This window comes from Hyposmocoma kahamanoa, unplaced genomic scaffold (genome assembly GCF_003589595.1).
Source record: "Hyposmocoma kahamanoa isolate Upper Pololo Valley unplaced genomic scaffold, ASM358959v1 210, whole genome shotgun sequence".
Taxonomy (NCBI): domain Eukaryota; kingdom Metazoa; phylum Arthropoda; class Insecta; order Lepidoptera; family Cosmopterigidae; genus Hyposmocoma; species Hyposmocoma kahamanoa.
This window is the reverse complement of record NW_020653731.1, coordinates 13,448,533-13,471,954: the sequence shown is the minus strand read 5'-3', so window position 1 is coordinate 13,471,954 and position 23,422 is coordinate 13,448,533. Positions and strand designations below refer to the sequence as shown.

Below are 23,422 nucleotides of genomic sequence, written 5' to 3'. Positions count from 1 at the left end.
TAAGTGGTAAACATTTTCTTTTTAACTTGCATTGATAGGCATGTTAAAGATAGTTACGTTATACTTTTTGTTAATGTGTAATAATTGTCCAGCAAACAACCCGAAAGCATTAAAATCGATAAAGAAAACATAGATGTTCGTACATAGGATATACTTGTTTATAGATAGCACAGAAATTATCTACCAAAAAAAACCACAAACGTATTAGTAACGTCTACGTCCGTATAATACAAATTAGAGTTTTATGAAATTACACTCACTTAAAATATCGTTAACTCGTACTTACGCGGTCATTTAAATACAACGACAACTACAGTAAAGATAAAACTCATTAGCTTAATAGGTTCACAACATTTTCATTTGAATTAAGTAACATGAAACACAAATTACTTCAACAAAATACGATTTTCTTCCTGAATCTTATTATCTGATTTCACAAAAGTTTCTTGCATGTTGTAGTGAGATTACATTTTCAAGGCGTGACCATTGTAATAGCGGTGATCGTTTTTAAGAAAACAAAAGTGTTAAGGCGCAACAGAAATGGCCGTGCCACTGCAAAACACAACGGCGAGGTCCGTTGAGTTTTGCAGCGGCAATACGTTTTATTCCTATAAAAATGCACAGTATATACGGAGTGTCCCTTCTAATGGAATAGTAATTTTTTCAAATTAAATTTGACCAACTTCTGCAGTCCCGATTTTTTCTTCCCACACAATGAAATTGATACTTATAAGAAATTGAGTGTATTGTTATCTACTAATGTTTCGGATTTCCTTATACTGACCAGTGGGTCAGTATAAGGAAAACAAACGTAACAACAAACTATTTTTACTAGCAGTGGCATCTAAGGGCGAATTAGGTAATCACCAACTCAAAATGATATTGAAATTGCTTAAATTGCAACATATGACTACAGTATTATTATGTCAATATATATTGTCAGTGTTGGGTAATTTACTAATTAAAGATAATTGTAAGTGAAAGCTACTGTACTATTAAATTAAACAATAAAATGTGATGCAGTACGAAGGAATAACTCACGGCCTCTGGCGCACATTACAAAGTTAAAATCCGTAGTATGAGTAAAATTGAAAGTAACTCAAGTAATGTTTGATGATTACATGCAGTGACGGTTATTATTAATTTTATATTTAAATTATTAAATGTAGCTATTTTTTTAATTTAGGCTTTGGGAAGAGGTTACTTTTTAAACAGTAATTTTCAGGTAAGTTTTTGTACCCAATTTTGGTGACAATTTTTATTATTTAATTACTCGAATATCATCGTGAAATATTAAAGAATATTTACGGTTATCACACTCGAATATTAAAAATACTTTATGATGATATTCTATAAGTATTTAAATAAAAAGAAATTGTCGTCAAAATTGAGTACAATAAACTTACCTGAAAATGACCCTTAAATCTCGATAACGGAAAATTTTGAATAACAATCGGAATATTATTATCACTGGCTCCTAAGAAAATAAAAGAAAAAATAAACATTTATTTATTTGCAATGTTGCTGTTTAATATCTGTATCTATCTGTATTTGTGGATATACACATCTCGGGTAAAATGGCGCATGTGATGCACTTGTTGTGCAATCTACTATTTTTTATATACATATATTATAGGTGCCATGTTTGAAAGTAAACATAATATTAAGTGATATTACCCGACTTATTCATCCCGTCACTTGGTGTCATAAAAATGAAAACAAAATTACAAACCACTTTTATAACTTCACGTCAATATTTGGAATGTTTAAAGCATAGATTCAGTATATACCTATACTAAATCTATGGCTCAAACCAAAGATCTTAAATCATTGGTAGATTGTTTTATATGCGTAAAAAGGTCATTGGTTCAAACACATCAAAACATTTGTTAAAAATCTACTTAGAACCATGTTTTAGAAGACATACTTTTGTATGCAAAAACAAAATGTGATAGAGTATTTTTTTTATCAATAAATGGCCTGATTTGTTAGGTCCGTTCGTTACGCCCCCGGTTTCTTTTGACCCTTTTTTGTTTGCCCCGATTGAAATAAATTCTATATCAATATTTTTTTGTCAGATACGAGTTCAATCGCATTAAGTTCTGTTAACTACTCTACTAAAAATTAAGGATTACTTAATAATAATAATAATCACGCACACACTCAACATAGCACCGCTTTAGGGAGAACCTGTGTCGCGGGTGCAATGGACACACACATAGACAATCACAAATTACACCCAAACTCATGAGAGAAATAAATGTAGGCCATACAAATATTTCTCCCGGCCCGGGAATTGAACCTGGGACCTCTACGTGGCAGTCCGGCACGGTAACCGTTTGGCCACGGAGGCTGTTTGTTTCAAAACTTATTAATTTACGTATGTATGATACAATTATGTCTTAATTACCTATACTTAGACAATTTTGTTTGAATTGTTATTTATAATAGCCGAATTGAATATTAATAATCTCAGTACAAAGTACTAAAAACCGACTTCAAAAGTAGTTGACATTACATCTATTTGCCAAGTTTTATTGAAATCGGTTGCCGGAAAGTGAGCAAACCCGGATTCATCCCCTAGTTCGCCACTATCCGGATCTTGACACAAGAGATAATAAAAATTGGTTCTCACTACTCAAAGTATATTGAGAGAGAAAAACGCCTTGAATTGGAGAATAGCAAAAACAACAATTTTAAAAATTTAGGCGCTATTTATAAAAATGAATCTTCACGCGTGAACAGCCGCCCTTAGAGGTGGAAGATTTTCTTTAAAATTAAATGGGATCACAATGGAGGTAACATACATACAAAAAAAACAGTCGAATTGAAAACCTCCTCCTTTTTTTGAAGTCGCTTAAAAATTATAAATAAGAAATGAAACTACTTTTGCGGATTTAAATCGCGTATACTGGTTTTTCCAAACAAACCGACGTTTCGGGCCCTTTACAGGTCCCATGGTCACGGTTAACTGAAAAAACAAATATACGCGATTTAAATCCGGAAAAATAGTTTCATTTCCTATGTGTAACAATCGCGAAAACCTAAGAACTCGAAATGATAAATAAATTATAAAAATAATTGTGACTTGTACTTGTCTCATCAAGTATATAACAAACCTTACATTAAGTGCATGTTATTTCCAATTATTTTTATAGAGTTTAATAATAAAATGGAATAAACATTTATTGCAACGCCACAACACATAGATACTTAAAAAATATATTGATAGCACTTAGACAAGCAAAATAAAATAAAAAGACGTAATTAACAAAATTAAAATATTAAAAAAATAATAATAAAAAATAAAATAAAATAAGACAAAAGAAACAAAAAGCAAAAAAAACTAAATATAACGACTGCAAATGTTGTACTGTCATGTGTGTGTCATTGTGGCGTACGCAAAAGGACTTCAATAAGCACACACCCACAGCCATATTTGACTGTGGCGCTGGTTTTCAATGAGCCCTGAGCTGAGATGAGTGACAGACGTGTGTATTGCAAAATAAAATAAACTGGTTAAATATTTGTGTATGTGTTCTTTGTACGTAGTGTTTATATTATAGATCGCAAAAGTACTTAAATATAATAAAAAAAATATAAATATACCTACTGTGTGCGTACGTACGTAACAAATAAAATTATACAACTCGATCTATAATAGTAGGTACATATAAAAATTTTGTTATTTTAGTAACAGCATTTTTTGTCTTCCAGATTACATAGGAAATGAAACTATTTTTCCGGATTTAAATCGCTGAGATCGCATCGCATCACATTTAATCGCGTAAGACTATACCACCTCAGTCAACCGTGACCATGGGACCTGTAAAGGGCCCGAAACGTCGGTTTGTTTGAAAAAAGAAATATACGCGATTTAAATCCGGAAAAATAGTTTCATTTCCTATGTGTAACAATCGCGAAAACCTAAGAACTCAATACCAGATGAAGAATAATAGTTTCATTTCCTATGTGTAACAATCGCGAAAACCTAAGAACTCAATACCAGAGTACATTTAATTGAAAATTGATTTGAATTGCATTTATTCTAACTAACCAGATTCGAATGCAAACAAAACGGGGGCAAAGGACACCGGGGGAATAACGAACGGACCTGATTTATTTAAACACTGAAGGCTTGCAGTGCAAATTTAGTTTTCTAAGTAAATCTAATTTTACCATTCATTCTAGAATCACCATGCACGACTCCGTCTGGGGGTCCCGGTAAATGCATCTCTCTGTACGACTGCAACGAACTCTTAACTATCGTGAATAAGCCTAATAAATCAAAAAAAGAAATTGCCAACTTGAGACAATCTAGTTGCGGGTTTGAAGGAAATATACCAAAGGTAAGTGAACTCCCACGAAAAAACTAAAATGTCTTTTTTTTTTAATCTGGATCACAGTATTGATAGCAAAAGATACCTAGACCTAGGTATCTCGAAGACTTAATGTATTACAGTTGAAAAGTAAAACAGAGAGTCATGGTCGAGTCTTTCTTTATTAGACCAGATAAACTTAAAAAAGAAATGGAACCCACCGTCCGACAATTAGCGCTTGTAAAAAAAAACCGGCGTCAAAAAGTGTTACTACATAAACATAACACCAGCATACAATGGTTTGGTTTGGTTGACTGCAATCAACAAAGCTGCAAACAGTAACATTTAATTTTAAAAAAACCGACCTCAAAAGTTCGTGGATATCTATTTGCCAAGTTTTATTGAAATCTGTTACCGGATTGTTTGCCAGACTTGGAGGTGGAATGTTTTCTTCAAATTTAAATGCAGTACCGTTCTACTGAGGCACCCTCTTTCCAACAAAAAAGGAATCACCTCTACGAGGGGTCACTCCTAAACCTACGTTTTAATTTCCAGGTATGCTGTCCAGTAGCCGAACAATCTACATCGTGCCTAACGCCAGACTTCCAGCAGGGCCAGTGCGTGGGCCTCTACTCCTGTCAAAGCCTTTTGAATTACTTGAAACCTCCCATCTCTCAGGAATCTATTACTTTCGTCCAGAATTCAAGGTAAAAGCAGCGTCAAATACAAAGCACCAACACAAATTAATGTCCTCCTTTTTTAAAGTCGGTTAAAAATCGGCCGAAATCGATACGATACGTTTCACGGTCAGCACTATATTGTATTAAATAGGGTACATACTGGTACTGTTTAGACTTTTGTAATTCCATTTAAACTGTTAATATTCTAAGGAGCACGTCGTATTAATTTAATGTCCAGAGATAGTTTGCTATCATGATGGACAAATTAGATTTATTCCCAAAGCTGCAATAATCCCGATCTGATTTATTTACTTTTTTTATATATAAACACTTGTAGTATTTCGAGAAATATGGCAGTGCGTACAAATTAATGATGCCTTTGGTTGATACCGCATAACAATGAAAGTGTTGAATCAAACACTCTGGAAAAAGTATAGTAAAATTGAGAAACACTGATTAATTAACATAAAATTAGAAAACACGATTCCTAAAAATTAAAAAATATTACCTCGAAATGTTACAAGAATTCAATAGGTATTTTACGTATACCAATGATTTTTTTACATCTACTGAACTAAATAGAACAGCATGTTACGATACACGTTTTTGAAATAGCTTTAATTTCGTTTGTAAAAAAATAAATTCTAGTTACCTATCACTAGTCCGAAATGTCATTTTCCAGTAATAACGTTTGGTCGAAATTCATAACCTCGAAAGTAATTATGAGAGGAAAATGTTTTTTCATTTAAATCCAACTTAACCTAATCTAACCGAACCTAATCGTGTCTTTGCGGTAAACATTCAACATATCCTCAAAGAACAATTGTTTCGTTATACGAGTAATTCGGTTTTTGGTGTCATGAAAATTCAAAGAAACGTTATTTCGGACAAAAGAAATTTCGACTTTGTGACCTGCCGCTCGACCCGCGCAATAGAACCGATTCACCTTACGGTAAAAATTTGAATACAAGCCGAGGTTGTATTCACTCTTAAGTGTGGAGAATTATGTTTTCTCCATCAATGGTCAAATTCAAAGTCAAAGTCAAAGATCATTTATTCCATAGGTAAAATAAATTTACACTTGAAAACGTCACATTTACATTACATTACATTAAGCTACTGCTCGTTCACTACGCTGACTTCCCTGAGAAGAACGAGCAAAAAACTCTAGGGATTACTCTTTTCAAATAAACTTAAATGCTTATACACTTTGAATCAAATTTGTGTGGTTTCTGGAGCCGTGTCGTCTTTCCATACATCTTTATCTAACACGTAGTCTTCAATTTTGTAATATGATTTTTCGATCAAAATATTTTTAATGTAGCTTTTAAACTTAGGAAATGGTAATCTTAATATATGCTCCGGAATCTTATTGTAAAAACGTATACAGTTACCCATAAAAGAGTCGTTTACCTTAGTTAAACGAAATCGTGGTACCGTGACGTACATCTATGTCTATATAATTTGTCTGCCGGTGCGATAACTGTTTCTATGTTAAACTTATGTTAGACATTTAGGTACCCCAGACGATCTCTTGAGTTGAGTCTCTAAACTCCCGAACAACAAAATGAGAAAAACGGAAATAATAATAATAATAACACACACACTCAACATAGCCCCGCACTAGGGAAACCCTGTGTCGCGGGTGCCATGGACACACATATAGACAACCACAAATTACACCCAAACTCACGAGATAAATAAATGTAGGCCACACAAATATCGAACCTGGGACCTCTGCGTGGCAGTCCGGCATGGTAACCGTTCAACCACGGAGGCAGTTATATTTGTTAGTTAAATGGTACTTATTAACTGGGATAAAAACAATGCGACCTCAAAGTCCAATTTTAATTAGAGTAATTGCGAATTTTCTTCGTCCAGATTTACAGTTTAAAGTTTACATAAAAATCTTAAAATTTCCAGATGTCAAGGCGCTGATCGCTATAGCGTGTGTTGCGGTCCACCGCCAAATTCGACACCTAAACCTATTTCTAACTGTAAAGACCAATCAAGTACTGCGCCTCCTGACCCGGCTTCAGGGTGTTGTGGGAAACAGGGTAAATGGGGAGACCGGATTATTGGTACGTATTCCTTCATTCTCATGTATTTCCACCATAATTACTTTATTCAATCAGAAAACCAGTGTAGAAAAATATATTGTGGATTTATTATAGTAGTATCGTGAAACATCGACATGACTCCTTTTAACGATTAATTACTATTTAACAAACATATAACGTCGACCATCGAGTATATAACCAGAAATAGAGACGATGTGTAATTTAATTTGTTTGAAAACTATTTTGCCATATCATTACTGTGACAACTGCGCTCCGATTGGCTAGCCCGAATTCGAAACAATTGACGGGTGTCGTCAATAATTTCACTTCAAATCGACCAGTTAACTTGAGCTTTGCTGTAATGGACGAAAATTGCAAAATTACATATTTAATTACGAATAAAATTTGATTCCGTTTGTTCTGTAATTAGATGTTTTGCTGGTTTTCCTCACACCACCGAATGGAACAGCACGTCGTTGTTAGAGATATTATCTTTATTACAATAAGTACAGAATATCTTTGGAATATACGGAGACGTACTCACAGGTCAGTTGTTGGCGCTGTCTATAATTCAGTGCAAACGAGAGTTGATATTTATAAGTGATGTATCAGTGATCAGTTACCAGGAATGTATGGCCCTTATTTCGTCTCTACTTCTGGTTATGTACTCTTAACAAACAAATACCGTCGACACATCGCTTTTATTACGAAGTGTCCATCAAAAACCGATTTTTATACAATCAATTTAGAAAGTTTATTTCCTCTCACGTACAGAACCAATTGCTGAAAAATTGTTTCCTCTTTTAAATTTTTACGAAGTACAAGCAAGGACATTAACCTCTATTAACAGACTTACGTAAGTGTACTAGGTACAAATTCTTTGTTCTCTAATCAAACCTACTTACACACAAATTACTATACTGTCATAGAAACATATCTCACCTTTAGAATTACAGTGACCTAATGCAAAATTTTAATATTGTCTTTTAGTCATAAAATGACTTTGGGTGACTATGTTCGTCGACTGTTAATAAAACAGAGACCTAATTTCGCGCGAAAAGGCAAAAACCTAGACTGCGGTCTCTTTTACTCCTTCCCATTTCCTTACGTCCGTTCAGTTTGAGAGAGACGCAACCAGCGATGTGCCGCGAGTGTAATGACCAGGGTGTTACGTCTTCGTTACTGTAACGACCTATACCGAATTAAACCGGTATAAAACAAAAAATGAAGGTATGTTGATGTTACTATTTTTAATAAAGTGAATACTTACTTTGTATTGAGTTTAGCTTGTATTAAAATTTACTCACGCCGATGGGACTTATTTGTCATTAAGTCAATCTTTGGCTAAAAAATTGTATTGCTTTAAAGACGCAACATAGTTGGGTCTATGTCTTAACGAAACTAACGTTAATGAAGAATCTTATGATTATGTCCGTCTTGTATTAAATATGGTTTATAGTCCTAGTGGTTATTTTAACCATGGGTCTATCTGGAAATGAAATAGTTTTGTTACATTGATATACGTGCCATTTTCGTGTACATTTCAATTACAAAATACGCTATTTCTAGCTGTCTTTCCGATTTAAGGCAACTAACGGAATGAGGAGAAGAGCAAATTTTATTTTAGAAAAACTTAAACATCAGGTAAGACTACATTTTGTAAAATTTTATTTACTAGCATATTTTTTTGTACAATAATCTAATAATCGCTTTTTTTTGTTTCCAGGGAAATGTGTTTACTAATAATAGAGCACTGAAGGCATGAAATACTCAATAAAAATCTGATAGTGATATTTTTGTTATGGTAGGTTATTTGAATGTTACTATAATGTGCTAATTTACTCATTTAGCTTATTTTTCGAATACGAATATTATAATTTATAACAATTTAAATTTTCATAGTAACACCCATGAAGTGAATATACCATCTCCGGGGGAACATCCAGAAAAGAAAGTAAGCGTTCACATTTTTTTTAAATGCTTTATTATTTATAATCATTATAATTACTATGACAATTTCACCTTGGTACCTTATTTCAAATCTAGCCTCGTATCTACCTATCTAATCTACCCGTACTAAACTAACTTTCAAAATACTCCTGATATAGAAAATAGTTATTCTTCTTCAAGTAGATCATAATTAACATCATCTTCCAGCAGATCATCATCAACATCTTCTGGCAATACTTCTTGCGTAAATAAGTCAAATGCCCATTTTATCATAGATGGACCTTCAACATGTAAGTTAACAAGTGCTTGACTTGTAAGCTACAGATGATTACCATCAGTGACCTATTAATTGAAATGAAAGTGATGTAGATTTAAGTGACTCAGACCCAACGTATAGTCGGTAGATCTATTCTTGAAAGACTAAACGTTCATCAAGCTCCAACGCCCGTTCTTCGCCTTCTTCGAATTGCTTTGAATATGGAAGTATCCAATTCCAATAGTTCAGCTAATTCACTAACAGACAATCCAGAAAAATTACTAGAGATCCATCAAAATAGAAACAAAACAGCAAAACGTCTTAGAAATTCTGGAAAAGCTGTGTTTCTTGTACAACTAACAAAGAAGTGCCATCAAAGATGCTTATGAACATGGACTCAAATGTTACGAAAACATAAATGACACCGATAGAAATACGTTGTTTGAAATAATAGGAAATAATATATTGGTCTATGGGTGATATTGAAACAGAGATCTATGACTGAATTGGCATTTGACTTACTTACGCAAGAAGTTTTGTTATAAGATGTTGATGAAGGCCTGCTGAAAGAGGATGTTGATGATGTTCTACTTGAAGAAGAAAAACTATTTTCTATAGTTTCAATTTAATATTCTGAAAGAAACTTTCAGAACATTCCTGATATAGAAAATAGTTTTGCGGTTATAAAAGTAAGTTTAATGAAGTAAAAAAGTATACGAGGTAATAGTATGTAGGTTTAATTAAAGTACCAAAGTAAAATTGTCATAGTAATGATAGTAATTATAATGATTATATTTTATTAATTAATAACATATTTAAAAAAGCTGAGATCCGATCACTTAACTCCTTTTTTGGATTTTCCCCAGGAGATGGTATATTCGCTGCGGTGTTATTGTGAAAATTTAAATTGTTGTAAATTATAATTGATATTCGTAAAGATAAACTAAATGAGAAAAAAATTGTGCATTATAGTAACACATATTTATATGTTAACGGTAATGTGTGTAATCCTAGTAAGTAATACAAGGCTCAGGAAATGTGTATGATAGTTAAAATGTAATAACAATTATTATACATTACTTAAAGAAAAGTTAATAACCTACCATAACAATTCATGAAAACTTCATAGAATCAAAGTGAGTTCATCAAGAGGGAGCCTGCCAAAAAAGTTTTGGCGTTGGCTCCGCCCAAATTTGTGAAACAAATATCTATTTGTGAAAGTTCGCGTGACATGCGACAGGAGATGTTGAATTTTGCGCATTAAAAGTACCAAATTCGTTTCAGCAGAATAACTCTAAAACTAAAGGGATTAAAAAAATCCGTAGTGACAGTTATCGATCACGCATAAATATAATTAATTATGTAATTTTTGTCCTAATAACCTGTAGCATTTCGAGGATAAATCGAAAAAATGTGAAATTTAGAGGTCACTTCGTGATTTTTATCTATCGAGGAAACTTTATTGTTTTATGTTTCTGATTAATGTCTATGCTTGAATATATCGTGTAGTTACTCATACAATATTTTATTTTTAACTTTAAAGTGGATATACCCCTCTAAAATCAAATCGAAGATTAGGAATTTTTCCTCTGCTCCCTCTTAAGGTTAATATAAAAAACAAACGAAAGAATAAAGTGCTTAGACCAGAAGAAACAACGTAAAGAAATGAACATAAATAAAAAGATTTACACTTGTTAACGGGCAGATTTGTACAATTCTACACTTTAATTACTAAGTTATTCAAAGTTTATGCTTATTTTAGTACTTAAAAGAACGTAACATAATGCTCAAACCAGATGAACGTAAAAAAGACTTACGCGATCTCATTATTAAAAACGTAATTCCTAGTTATTATGCATATTTTTATAATTCAATGCTTATAATTTAAGCATTACCTTTTTCAAAGCATACGATTATCGTAAATACTGTTACGTTTTAATCATTTAAACCAAAAAAGTACAGTAATTTCTAATAAGCATTAGGAACGTATTGTACTTTTATTTTTTCAACATCTGTGTTATTACTGGCCCTTTTTTTTTTTTTTTTTTTTTTTTTTTTTTGGCGGGGGGAAATCTTTATGGATACCCCTGAGCCCAGGGAGACTCAGGGGTTATGTGGGGACTCTCCCTCCAGACTGGAGGGCCTACCCCACTAAAACCCCCCCGGGTTTCCCTCTCGCCGGTTGAGTCGGCGCCGTGGGATCAGTGAGCATTCACCACGACGCCGCCCGGCCGCCCTAGCTTATGCCAGGGCTCCCGCGCCAACGGAGGGGCGAGTCGGTTGTCCTCCGACCCGCCCCCCAGACGAGTGAGGCCGTGCAATGCAGGCTCCGGAGTCCCTGTCCAGAGCCCGCTGGTCTCACTAGGGGATCAGGCGAGCAGCGAACTGCCTTCGCCTTCTCCCCGTACGTCTGCGCCGGAGAGGGTGCGCGTCCGCCGCGTCCTCGCGCACCCGCTCCGCGGCCTTGTTATTACTGGCCCTAACAAGCTTGGTATGACTTGGTTTAATTATCTAATAAAAATTGTTCAATGTGTTATGATGTTTTCCTTATACCCTAAAATGCAAAAGTGTAACTTGAAACGATCTCATATTTACTAACATGGTGACCTATTTAGAAATAGTTTCGTTTCACCAATATTCAGGAATAGACTGACCTAAATATTAATAAGTCTATTAAAAATGAACATAGTTTCAAACGAACATAGACCCAAATTTGCATTATTCAAAAAAATTAAAATTAAAATAGTAATTATCACTTTTTAAATTGTCTATATTCAGGAGAGTGTAGATAAATAAGTCAAGTACAACATAAAATATTTTCTTTTATAATTATTTTTATATACCGCTCAATATTATCCTTTTTTTACAAAATTGATGGACATGTCAAGCTTTAATCAACGTTTTCCAAAAATTAGTTTTATTTTAGTTAGGTCACTATACTTCTAAAGGCGCGATATAGTTTTATGCTTTGTTAAAATTTACCTGAATCAACCATTATAAGTCTCAATTTTGCAGTACAGTAAGACTTTGTACATTTCAGGCGGCAACGTAACAAACATAGACGAATATCCCTGGTTGGCCCTCATCGAGTACTCGAAGAACAACAAAGTCAAGCTTCTTTGCGGAGGAGTTCTCATCAGCAATCGATATGCACTCACGGCTGGACATTGCGTCGTTGGAGATGTGCTCAAAGTTGGTACTCCGTAAGTGACCAGTTTTATACCAGAATTAGATAAGTTGATCGACTCTTGGTTCGGCTTTGTATTGCTCATAACCGCTCACGCGATGCGCTCCTCTTACCGCAAAATGGCGGCTATTTGGTTTCGCAAATACAAGTTTTAATACAAGTTTTTATAAATAAAAATTATTATTCTGTATTACTAAATAAATACCCTCCGTACTACCAACAAAAACACCGCAAATAAAATGCAGTAACACACCGCAAATCCTGCACTTAAAAAGCACTAATGAAATTTTTGGTGTGCTTGGATGAATATGATAATATTCCGTTTGAGTGGTTCTAACGTTTACCATGAAATTACTCCTTAAAGTATAGTTTATAAACATTTATATTCAGGGTAAACTTAAAAAACGCTACTTACGGTATGTTTTCAATAAATAAACACCGAAATCACCAGCCCAAACAATAACATACACAATTGTCGTGACGTATTTTTAAAGTTGTTTATTTTTTTTAAATGACAGACCCAGGCATTAAAAACTTTATGGTTTGCTAGAGTCGTTACCGAAATAGCAATTAATATTAGTACTTTTACCTGTTATAACTTCGATATCCGATAAATCGGTATAAAATCATCACCGGCACCTCTAGATGTGGTATGCGTCTACGGCTGTACGTATCGCGTGAGCGGATTTATACATCGAGTATATAACCAGAAATAGAGACGAAATACAAAATAAGAAAGACGAAATAGTTTGCACTGAAATTACAAAATTAGAAAACTGGTACTAAAAATGGTACAGCGCCAACAATTGACCTGTGTATACGTCTCCGTATATTCCAAAAATATTCTGTATTTATTGTAATAAAGATAATATCTCTAACTATGGGCTGTTCCATTCGGTGGTGTGGGACATCAAAACATCTAATTACAAAACAAACAGAATCGCACTTCATCGGTAATTAAATATTAAATATGTAATTTTGCAATTTTCGTCCATTATAGCAAAGCTTTAGTTAAAATGGTCGATTTGAAGTGAAACAATTGACGACACCCGTCAATTGTTTCGAATTCGGGCTGGCCAACGTATACAGTGATTTTCTCAAATAATGCGAGGCAATAAAAACTAAATAATTAGGGCGAATTACCGGAAGAATAGCGGGAAAAATTGTGTATGCTAGAACAAATGGTTTATGTATTTACTATTAAATAACGAAGTTATAAAAAATATACGACACTAAAGGATATTGTCTAATAAATGTGCAAATTCATTACACGATAGCATTTACTTTAAGTTCTAAATTCTAAATAAAGATTAGGAATTTAAGTTTTAAATTCCTAATCTTCGATTTGATTTTAGAGGGGTATATCCACTTTAAAGTTAAAAATAAAATATTGTATGGGTAATTACACGATATATTCAAGCATAGACACTAATCAGAAACATAAAACAATAAAGTTTCCTCGATAGATAAAAATCACGAAATGATTTCTAATTTTCACATTTTTTCGATTCATCCTCGAAATGCTACAGGTTATTAGGACAAAAATTAGATAATTAATTATATTTATGCATGATCGACAACTGTCACTACGGATTTTTTTAATCCCTTTAGTTTTAGAGTTATTCCGCTAAAACGAATTTGGTACTTTTAATGCGCAAAATTCAACATCTCCTGTCGCATGTCACGCGAACTTCAGGCATATATTTGTTTCACAAATTTGGGCGGAGCCAATGTCAAAACTTTTTTGGCATGATCCCTCTTAAGAAGGCTAAAATAAAAGTCTAAGAGTCTGCGGAGTGTATTGTACGTAGGGCGCACTATTCCGGAATGAATAAGAAATAAATACTATAAATGGTCAGAAATGAATTTATTGTTTCTCAAAATATTCTCCGTTAGCGTTAATGCACTTTTTCATACGAATGAACCAATTTTGAAAACATTTATGCCACTCCTCCGTGACAATCTCTGAAACATATTTTTCATACTCTTCGACAGCCTCTTCAGGTGATGAAAATCGTTGACCGCGTAACTGGTTCTTAATTCTTGAAAATAAATAAAAGTCACAAGGTGCCAGGTCGAGATTGTACGCGAGATGGCTCATAGGGTTCAAAAATTAATTTGTCTGTCTGGTCGTGTGAGAACTGGCATTATCGTGGTGCAAGATGATACGGCGTTTACGGTTATTTTTACGCAGTTTGTCAATAACTTCCGGCAAACAAATGATCATGTACTAATCACTATTCGCAGTACAAGATTCTCCAAAGCAACAGTAGCCACGTTTTATTAAAAAAAGGAAGCAATCAACCGCACTTTGCACGCGCGCCACTTTGGTTGGTTTCGGCTCATCTCGAAAGATCCATACGCTCGATTGCTGCTTTGTTTTGGGATCGTAACTATAAATCCATGTTTCGTCACCTGTTACTACCTATGTCCAACACCAAATTTGACGCCCCTTCGTTGAATCTGGTAAGCAGTCAGTGCACCATGTGACGCGATCCTTTTTTTGAGCCCCAGTCAAATTGTATGGGATCCACCGAGAGCACAGCTTTTTCACACCCAAATAATTATGTAGTATCGATTGTATTTGACTCATACCTACGCCTAAAGATGCCCGAATCTCATGGTATGTCACATGCATCGTCTCATTTTTACATTATTTCGGTGGCTGTGTGCTTGTGCTTTTGCCATTGGGCTGTTTTTTTCCGAAAATTCAGCTGGAATTGCGGTTACGGTCAATGGATTACGCTATCGAGAGATGTTAACAACTCAATTTTGGCCTATTATTGATGATATGGATATCACTAACATGTGGTTTCAACAAGACGGTGCCACAAGTCGCACAGCCACCGAAACAATGAATTTATTGCAAACCAAATTTCCCGATCGCATAATTTCACGAAATTCAGCCGTTAAGTGGCCAGCTCGATTATTCCTTTTGAATTTGTATTCTATTTGATGATGTTTTCTTTATTCGTTGTTGTGTATAACTAATTTTTGGAATATTGTAATAAACTCTATATCTACCCCATTCCAGACGTAGCGTACGTCTAGGCGAATACGACACCACAAACGACATCAATCAGAAAGACTGCGTAACTGTTAGCGGAGGCGGTATAGACTGCACCGACGGCGCTATCTCCATACCAATTGAAAAGATCACTGCGCATCCGAACTACAATCCTTATGATACGAAGACCAGGCGACATGATATTGCTTTGCTCAGGCTGACTAAACCGGCGCCTTATTCCGGTAAGTTATACCTAACCATAATATTATTATATTTTATCCATAATACCTTTTACACGTTTCAGTGTGGCTGTTTTCAATGAGAAGAAAGTTTTTAGGCTATAGTTTAATATCAAAACGAGGGATATTTAATCATTAAAAACAGTTTCTTACAATTATTAAGAATTAATTATAACTTTGTATTAATAATTATAACAAACTAGTGGAGTAATTTCAAAGAAAATAAATGAATATCATTGTAGTAAAGCATTATAATATTCAATAAATCAATATCACAATTCATAAAGCAACATTTCTTGTCAACTTTATATATAGCCGTGAAGATATCTGCCCCCGTAATGCTACGGGGGCAGATATCTTAGCCATGCGGCTACGCATGACAGTCGCGACGCGCGCGATAAAATTGAAATAAGCCCGCGCTATTGGCTATCCAAATTAGATTTGGTTGATTGTTATTATTTTTTTATTGATTTATTATTATTGATGATTTCTCACGGGTGGCGGCAAAACCACCTGTGAGAAATCTATGGCCTACGGCAAAATAGCCGTTAAAACCAAAATCAAAATTTTGTAACAAATGCATAGAGAAAATCGTAAGGTCGAGCGGTTAGACTGAATTAGCGTACAGACGCAGGTCGAGTCCTGTCAGTTTGAAAGAATTTTTCTTTGTGTTAATAGTTATAACTTATAACAAACTAGTGAAGTAATTTCTCATGAAACATATTAATTTCTTGGGAGACAAGCATCATAAGACTCAAAAAATCAGTATTAAAATTCATAAAGCGACATTTCTTGTCAAAGTCAAATAATCATTTATTCCATAGGTAAAATTGTTACACTTGAAAACGTCATTTTTTAAGCTACTGCTCGTTCACTACGGTGACAACCCTGAGAAGAACGAGCAAGAAACTCTATGGATTGGTTTTTTCAAATAAACTTAAATTCTATGAAATACACTTTGAATCTTAATTGTGTGGAATCTAGACTCTTGTTGTCTTTCCATACTTCTTTATCTAAAACATACTCTTCAATTTTGTAACATGACTTTTCAATTAAAATACTTTTAATGTGAGTTTTAAACTTAGGAAGTGGTAATCTTAACATATTCTCCGGAATCTTAGAAAATATCCTAATTTCAGATTTTATTCACCCAATCTGCCTACCAACATCCGATCTGACTTTATCACCGCCTTCCGGCTGGCAGCTGATTGCGGCCGGGTGGGGCGCTATCAATTCCACACATAGCCAAAGTAACGTGAAGTTGGATGTGGATCTACCTTTTGTGTCACATTCTGTAAGTTCTATTGGATATCTCCAATGTATCTACGGTAATCAAACACTACATATATCACATTAGAAGTTCCGGGTCCGGTTCCTGACAGATGAAATTGGGTACTTTAAAAATTGGTTCCGGTCTGAATGTTCTAAAATAGTGCCCATGAGTGGTTTCATCATACGCCTGTAGGGTACTTACATTTTTGTGAATTTATATATTAATGAAAGCATATCTTTTTCATCAACCCATTTATACGTCCAACTTCCGGTCGCGGGTCTCCACCCGGACGATGTTTCACCACGATGTTTTCCTTCACCGAATAGCTCATGGTAATTTTCAAAGTAAATTCCGATAAACTCAGATTTGAACCCAAGACCTCTGCTTAAAGGGCGGTAAATCAATCGATTAGACTACCACTACATAATGCGTCCAAAAAACACATGTACACGATGAGTGAGATCAAAATGAGCATTCCGGGGTATTGTTTCCAAAAAATCCTCCAAAGATTAGACTTGTAATGTTTTCACTCTTTAGCGACATTTTCATCTTAAGTATTAACCTATAATTTACAGGTATGTCAACCTGCATACTCCATCAGCCGTCGCAAAGTTAGCCTTTGGCAAGGTCAAATGTGCGCTGGTGGTCAGGAAGGTAAAGATTCCTGCAGAGGAGACTCAGGGGGTCCTCTCATGTGGGATAACCCTGGCAAAGACAATATCACTGAAGTTATCGGAATTGTCAGCTTTGGACCAACTCCATGTGGAATGGAGAATGTGCCTGGTGTTTATACGAAGGTGTACGAATATAATTCTTGGATCCGTCAGAATATTACACCCTAAAATTTTAAAGTGAAATATAAATAGACATAGAAACCATTTATTGCAACGCCACATTATAAGAAAGAAAAATAACATGATGACATCTTTCGCCAGAGCCGGTAGCTGTATCTAAGTGGGTGATAAAACTTTCATAGATTTTTCATAGATGTCGCTACGAGAGTCGTTGAAAAACCAAATACAAAGACACGACAACAAGCACATAGAAAAATTCGTGAGTTCCGCTGGTTCATTTCCTTGGCTCAGTTGGTGTAGCGTCTGGCACGGTGTCCTAGAAGACATCGGTTCGAATCCCGGCCGGATCGACGGATTTTTTTCTGAGTGTTCGATCTTTGTATTAGTAATTAAAACAAAAATAAAATAAAATAAATAGCACCTAACCTAATAACCTAACATTTAAACTAAACAACAAATTTTACTGTGTAACTTAATACTATACTGACATGTGTGCGACTGTGGCGAATACAAATTGATCTCATTCAACTAAAGCCACTGCCGAGAATGGGTTTTGACGCTGGTTTACAATGGTTTTTATTTATATTGCGGTTTTTATTATTGACTTTGAACTCGACTAAGTTTACAGAAATTCACTTGTTCCACTTTCATCCACTAAGCAAATCCATTAATTTGCGTAGTGGAATAAAATGACATTGGATTTCACGGTTGGATTAGGGTGGAAAACAAGGAATGTCTTATTTTTATATGAAATGTTTGTATTGTGAATATCCAATACCTGATTCTCATGCTATAAATAAAATGTCACAATAGATAAAAATTTAAAAAAACATAACGGATGGCAATCGCAAAGAGTGGCATTCTCAGAATTTCATAACAGAATGTAAGGTATGTAAAAAATGTATTTTAAGATATACACGTAAGTGGATGATTTCCAGGTTAGTTTTCTTTACGTAATTTCGGTGGCAATTTGTATTATTTAACACTGTAGAATATTATTATGAAGTATTATTTAATATTCGACTGAAGTAACCTGAAATATTATTTCCCAATAATTCACTCGAATACTGAAATAATAAAAATTGCCACCGAAATTAGGTTTTTTTTTATAATACCAAATGACGACGAACAACTTACGGCTTCTCATGCAGAGGGTCGTGGTTTCGAATCCGGGCTTGCACCTCTTGAATTTTCTGAATTTATATATGAAATTTACTATCAGCTTTTCGGGGAAGGAAAATATCGTGAGGATACCTGCACACATCCGCACAGGAATTTAATGATATGGGTGCAGTTCTCAACCCGCATTGGGCCCTCCCATTTTGGTCTTCTTCTTATACTACAGGGAATTCCCTAGTTTAAGACTTTTTTTAAATAGTATCAAGTGACGGGACGAACAAGTCGTGCACCTGGTGGTAAGTGACAGGCCTATCCATAACAGTTGCAGTGCCATTCAGAGCTTTAAATCGCAAATTTATGGGCACTATCACTGCGCCCGTCAACCTGATATATAAGTTGACAAGTCCCACGTTCCTGTAATTTCACCAGCACTCTCATCCTTCTAAACCGCAACGCAGTAATGCTCACATTACTGCTTGGCGGCAGAAATAGGTAAGGTGGCAGTACTTCCCTGGAGGAACTCTTTTACAAGGAGCGCTACTTCTACTAAACTAATATATACAGAAAACTAACCTGAAAATTACCGAGGAACCAATAGATATTAAAATAAAAATACTATTTCTATTGTAATTAAATTAAATTGTAACATAGCTCTTTTTAAAATGAATATTTCATTTTTGTTTAATTAGAATTCTTTGGTTTTGTGACGTTATTTGTTTTGTATAAACTTTTTTGCGAACTCTGCTTTGGTTTCACTTGGATGTAAAAAGTACCCGGTACTCATGCGACATGCAACGAGTGGTGGAAAGCAGCGGACTCACCAGCGAGTTGTAACCATAACCGTTGCATGCTATGTTACCAAAACTCATACGTGAGTATGATACATGATTCGCGAGATTGCCGCGATAGGAACGTGTGCGGTTCTTAGTGAGCGGACGATAACCTGGTCCTCATTCTAGCGAGTGAAGACTGTTTCACGTGTACACACTAGAACCTCGTTACTGTATCTACCACGCTACAGTTACAGCTTTATAAAACCGACCTAAGAGCGGTTACACACGGCGACTTTTGCAGCGATGCAGTAGCTAATCGTCTACCTTTACACACACGCGCGGCTTTAACTTTGAGTTAACACTTGTGATTTATAAGCGATTGCATAGATGCAGTCGCGCGTTTGCATCAATCAAATCGCGCGTTTGTATCGATGCAGTCGCGCGTTTCCATAAATGCAATCGTCTATAAATCTCAAGTGTAGCGCGTTTCACGAACGCGTTAGCAGTCGCTGCTATAAACCGCCGTGTGTAACCACTCTAATACAACATCACATTGGTTACAACCTCCTCTCATTAGAAAAATGTTGACAAATTTTGCCAATGACATTATTTTTACACAAATGACAAAACGGTTCCTTCGGCTATATTAGGTAATTTCAATTAAGTTCTTGATTTTTAAATAACAAATTATTTATTATTTTTTCACTGTGTAACAAATTTTCAAAAATCCAGTTTCTGATTCGACAGTGTTGGTTTCTTTTTAATGGAGCAGCGATTTATGTACAAAAGAGTACGTTTACCCATGAAACTGGTTTTGTAATGTCACATCATAGTGATACTCACATTCCCACTTACATAATGATATTTATATTTTCTCTAAAATCTACTCATATCTAGGTTCATGTAACTGCCTCCGTGTCCGAACGGTTACCATACTGATCTGCCATGCCAGAGATATATTTGTATAGTCTACATTATTTTTCCCGTGAGTTGAGGTGTAATTTGTGGTTGTCTCTACATATGAGAGTCCATGGTACCCGCAATTCAGGGGTTTCCCTAGGCTTTAGAAAAAGTAGAAAAAAGAATATAGTTTACTTTTGGTTGAAATATAATGTTTCCTTTTTGTTTTTAACCGACTTCAAAAAGGAGGAGATTCTCAATTCGACTTTTTTTTATATATATGTTATCACGATAACTCCGGCTTGTGAACCGATTTCGATGATGCTTCTTTTTGTTGGAAAAAGGGTAGGTACTTCCGTATTGTTCCCATTTAAATTTGAAGAAAATATTCCGCCTCTACGGGTGGCAAACTATGGGATGAATCCGGTTTCGTGCACTTTCCGTTGCCCGATTTCTATAAAACTTAACGAATAGATGTAATTCCACAAATATTTAAGGTCGGTTTTTTAGTACTCTGTACTGGTCTTTGAATGAAAATTTGTGGGTTTTCGGGGTTTTCTGAATGTTACGCAAAAAAAATGGCAAAATCACAGTTAAAAGAATTCGTTAACGTCTTCAAATGTCTTAATTACAAGTTTGAATAAAATAAATTCATTAGGCTTTTCAAATTATAATAGCGGCCTATTTACGTCTGGAAATAAAATCATATCTAAAAGAAACTTTAATGACTAATTAGTATGTAACGAACTGGTATCTACAACTGTCAATTTGTTAGTTTCTTAACATTGAGCGACATCTGACCGCCAAAAAAGGAATTTCAGTACCTACATATGGATTTGGTGTACATTTAGTTCACGTAATATCAAATGTACCTACTGATGCGACAGATTTATAATAAGCTAATAAAAGACTTTTTTTTACGACATCAAGTGTCTGGACGAACAAGTCGTGCGTCTGATGGTAAGCTACACGAGCTTCAAATTGCAAAGATCTGAGGGGAACTACCACTGCGCCCGTCACCCTAGACATAAGTTGACAAGTCCCACTTGCCTGTAATTTCACCAGCGCCCTTGCCCTTCAAATCCGGAACACAGTAATGCTGACATTACTGCTAGGCGGCAGAAATAGGTAAGGTTATGTTGACGAATATAAATTGTATTTCCGTCTCTAAATAGTGAATAATTACGGGAACAGCTTTACAATAGTCTATGTAAAACATTGACTTACAAATAAATGGACGACGGGTCTAATACAAAAACCACGAAGAAAATGTCCCAAGTCAACCTATTTAAACGTAGTGACATGTCAAGAAATATGAAAAAGCTAAAACGTTGAATTTAAATTGTAATGTCATCGCAGTACTGTCTAATTTTGCTTGTTTTAGTCGAACAAACGAAGACTAGAGCGTGAATGACGCTCTGTATACGATTTTAACGCCCTATAAGTTCGGACACTTTTTAGCGCGGACCCGACGTCCATATAATTGTAAGTCAATGACGTAAAATATTAGGTTGGTTATAATTTTTTTGCTATTTGATTTAGAAATTAATTTACAGTAAAAACTAAGATAATGCTATTTAAAAGTAGACAAACAACTCCACTAAAGGCAAAATTCTGGTGAAATTACAGGCACAATCATTTATGTCTCATGTATACGAGCGCAGTGGCAGTCCTCTTAGATCATTGCGATTTAAAGCTCTGAGTGGCACTGCCATACCCCCGAGTATGCTACGTTGTGGAATCGAAAGCTCCACTCTTTCTTTTTGTGATTCTATATTAGTAATTATGTTAAGTTCATGATCATAATAATCTACCTGTATAAATTTTTGCTCTATATGTATCAAGACGTGACATTCCAATCAACTATTTGCGACACCTCACACCTCAATTTTATACAGTTTTAAACGAAGAATTTAAGGTCATAAGCTTTGCACGTGTCCGGCTAAGGTAACAGCAAAATCAGCATAATAAATTAAAATTTTATGTTTATAATTACAAACGGCCGTTATGGTGGATCTATGCTTTCGGAAACTATTCTTACAGTCCTTAAAATTATTTTTATCACAAAAGGCAGGGCAACGTGATGCTATACCGCATTATAAATTGCTGGGGTTCATTTACATTGTTTTTTTAGGTATAGGTAGGTTTTATACCGGAAACTTTTAATACATTAGTTTCGCGTGTGAAGACTGGTTTATTAAATGTGTCAATGATTCGATAATATGTTTTTACATTGCTTTATTAGGCTTCCAACAGATGAACTGCATGTCTGCAAGTAATGCGTGCAGTCGTAATGAGAGTTCAACTTCAAAGTTCAATGCAGTTGATGTGAACGATGGTCGGAGAAACACTAACAGCAGTTAACATTCTTTAGAGAATACATAATTTTTATTTGTGTCTGAAACATCGAGTATATAACCAGAAATAGAGACGAAATGTCATTTAATTTGTTTGAAAACTATTCTGCCATATCATTACTGTGACAACTGCGCTCCGATTGGCTAGCCCGAGTTCGAAACAATTGACGGGTGTCGTCATATATTTCACTTCAAATCGACCACTTGACTTGAGCTTTGCTATAATGGACGAATATTGCAAAATTACATATTTAGTATTTAATTACCGATGAAATGTGATTCCGTTTGTTTTGGAATTAGATGTTTTGCTGTTTTTCCCACACCACCGAATAGAACAGCATGGCATTGTTAGAGGTATTATCTTTATTACAATAAATACAGAATATTTTTTGGAATATACGGAGACGTACACACAGGTCAGTAGTTGGCCTGTCTATATTTCAGTGAAAACGAGAGTTCATATTTATAAGAGCTGTATCGCTAATGTTAACAGGAATATGTGGCCCTT

General features: G+C 34.9%; 1 protein-coding gene across 1 annotated transcript; it reads left to right on the top strand.

Moving 5' to 3' along the window:
* The first annotated feature begins 1,078 nt into the window (after positions 1–1,078).
* On the top strand, positions 1,079–18,100 carry LOC113227384 (phenoloxidase-activating enzyme-like). The gene is made up of 8 exons (XM_026460278.1): positions 1,079–1,103; positions 4,192–4,349; positions 4,875–5,026; positions 6,923–7,080; positions 12,306–12,468; positions 15,487–15,701; positions 16,838–16,992; positions 17,547–18,100. The coding sequence occupies exons 1-8, from the start codon at positions 1,079–1,081 to the stop codon at positions 17,811–17,813; spliced, it is 1,293 nt and encodes a 430-aa protein (XP_026316063.1). The 3' UTR covers positions 17,814–18,100.
* Positions 18,101–23,422: the final 5,322 nt, after the last annotated feature.

Bases quoted from the DNA above. Each gene is read 5' to 3' on its own strand.
- LOC113227384 (XM_026460278.1), top strand. From the start codon at position 1,079: ATGAGTAAAATTGAAAGTAACTCAA. The intron at 15,702-16,837 runs GTAAGTTATACC...TCCTAATTTCAG, and splicing joins TAAACCGGCGCCTTATTCCG to ATTTTATTCACCCAATCTGC. The intron at 16,993-17,546 runs GTAAGTTCTATT...TATAATTTACAG, and splicing joins TACCTTTTGTGTCACATTCT to GTATGTCAACCTGCATACTC.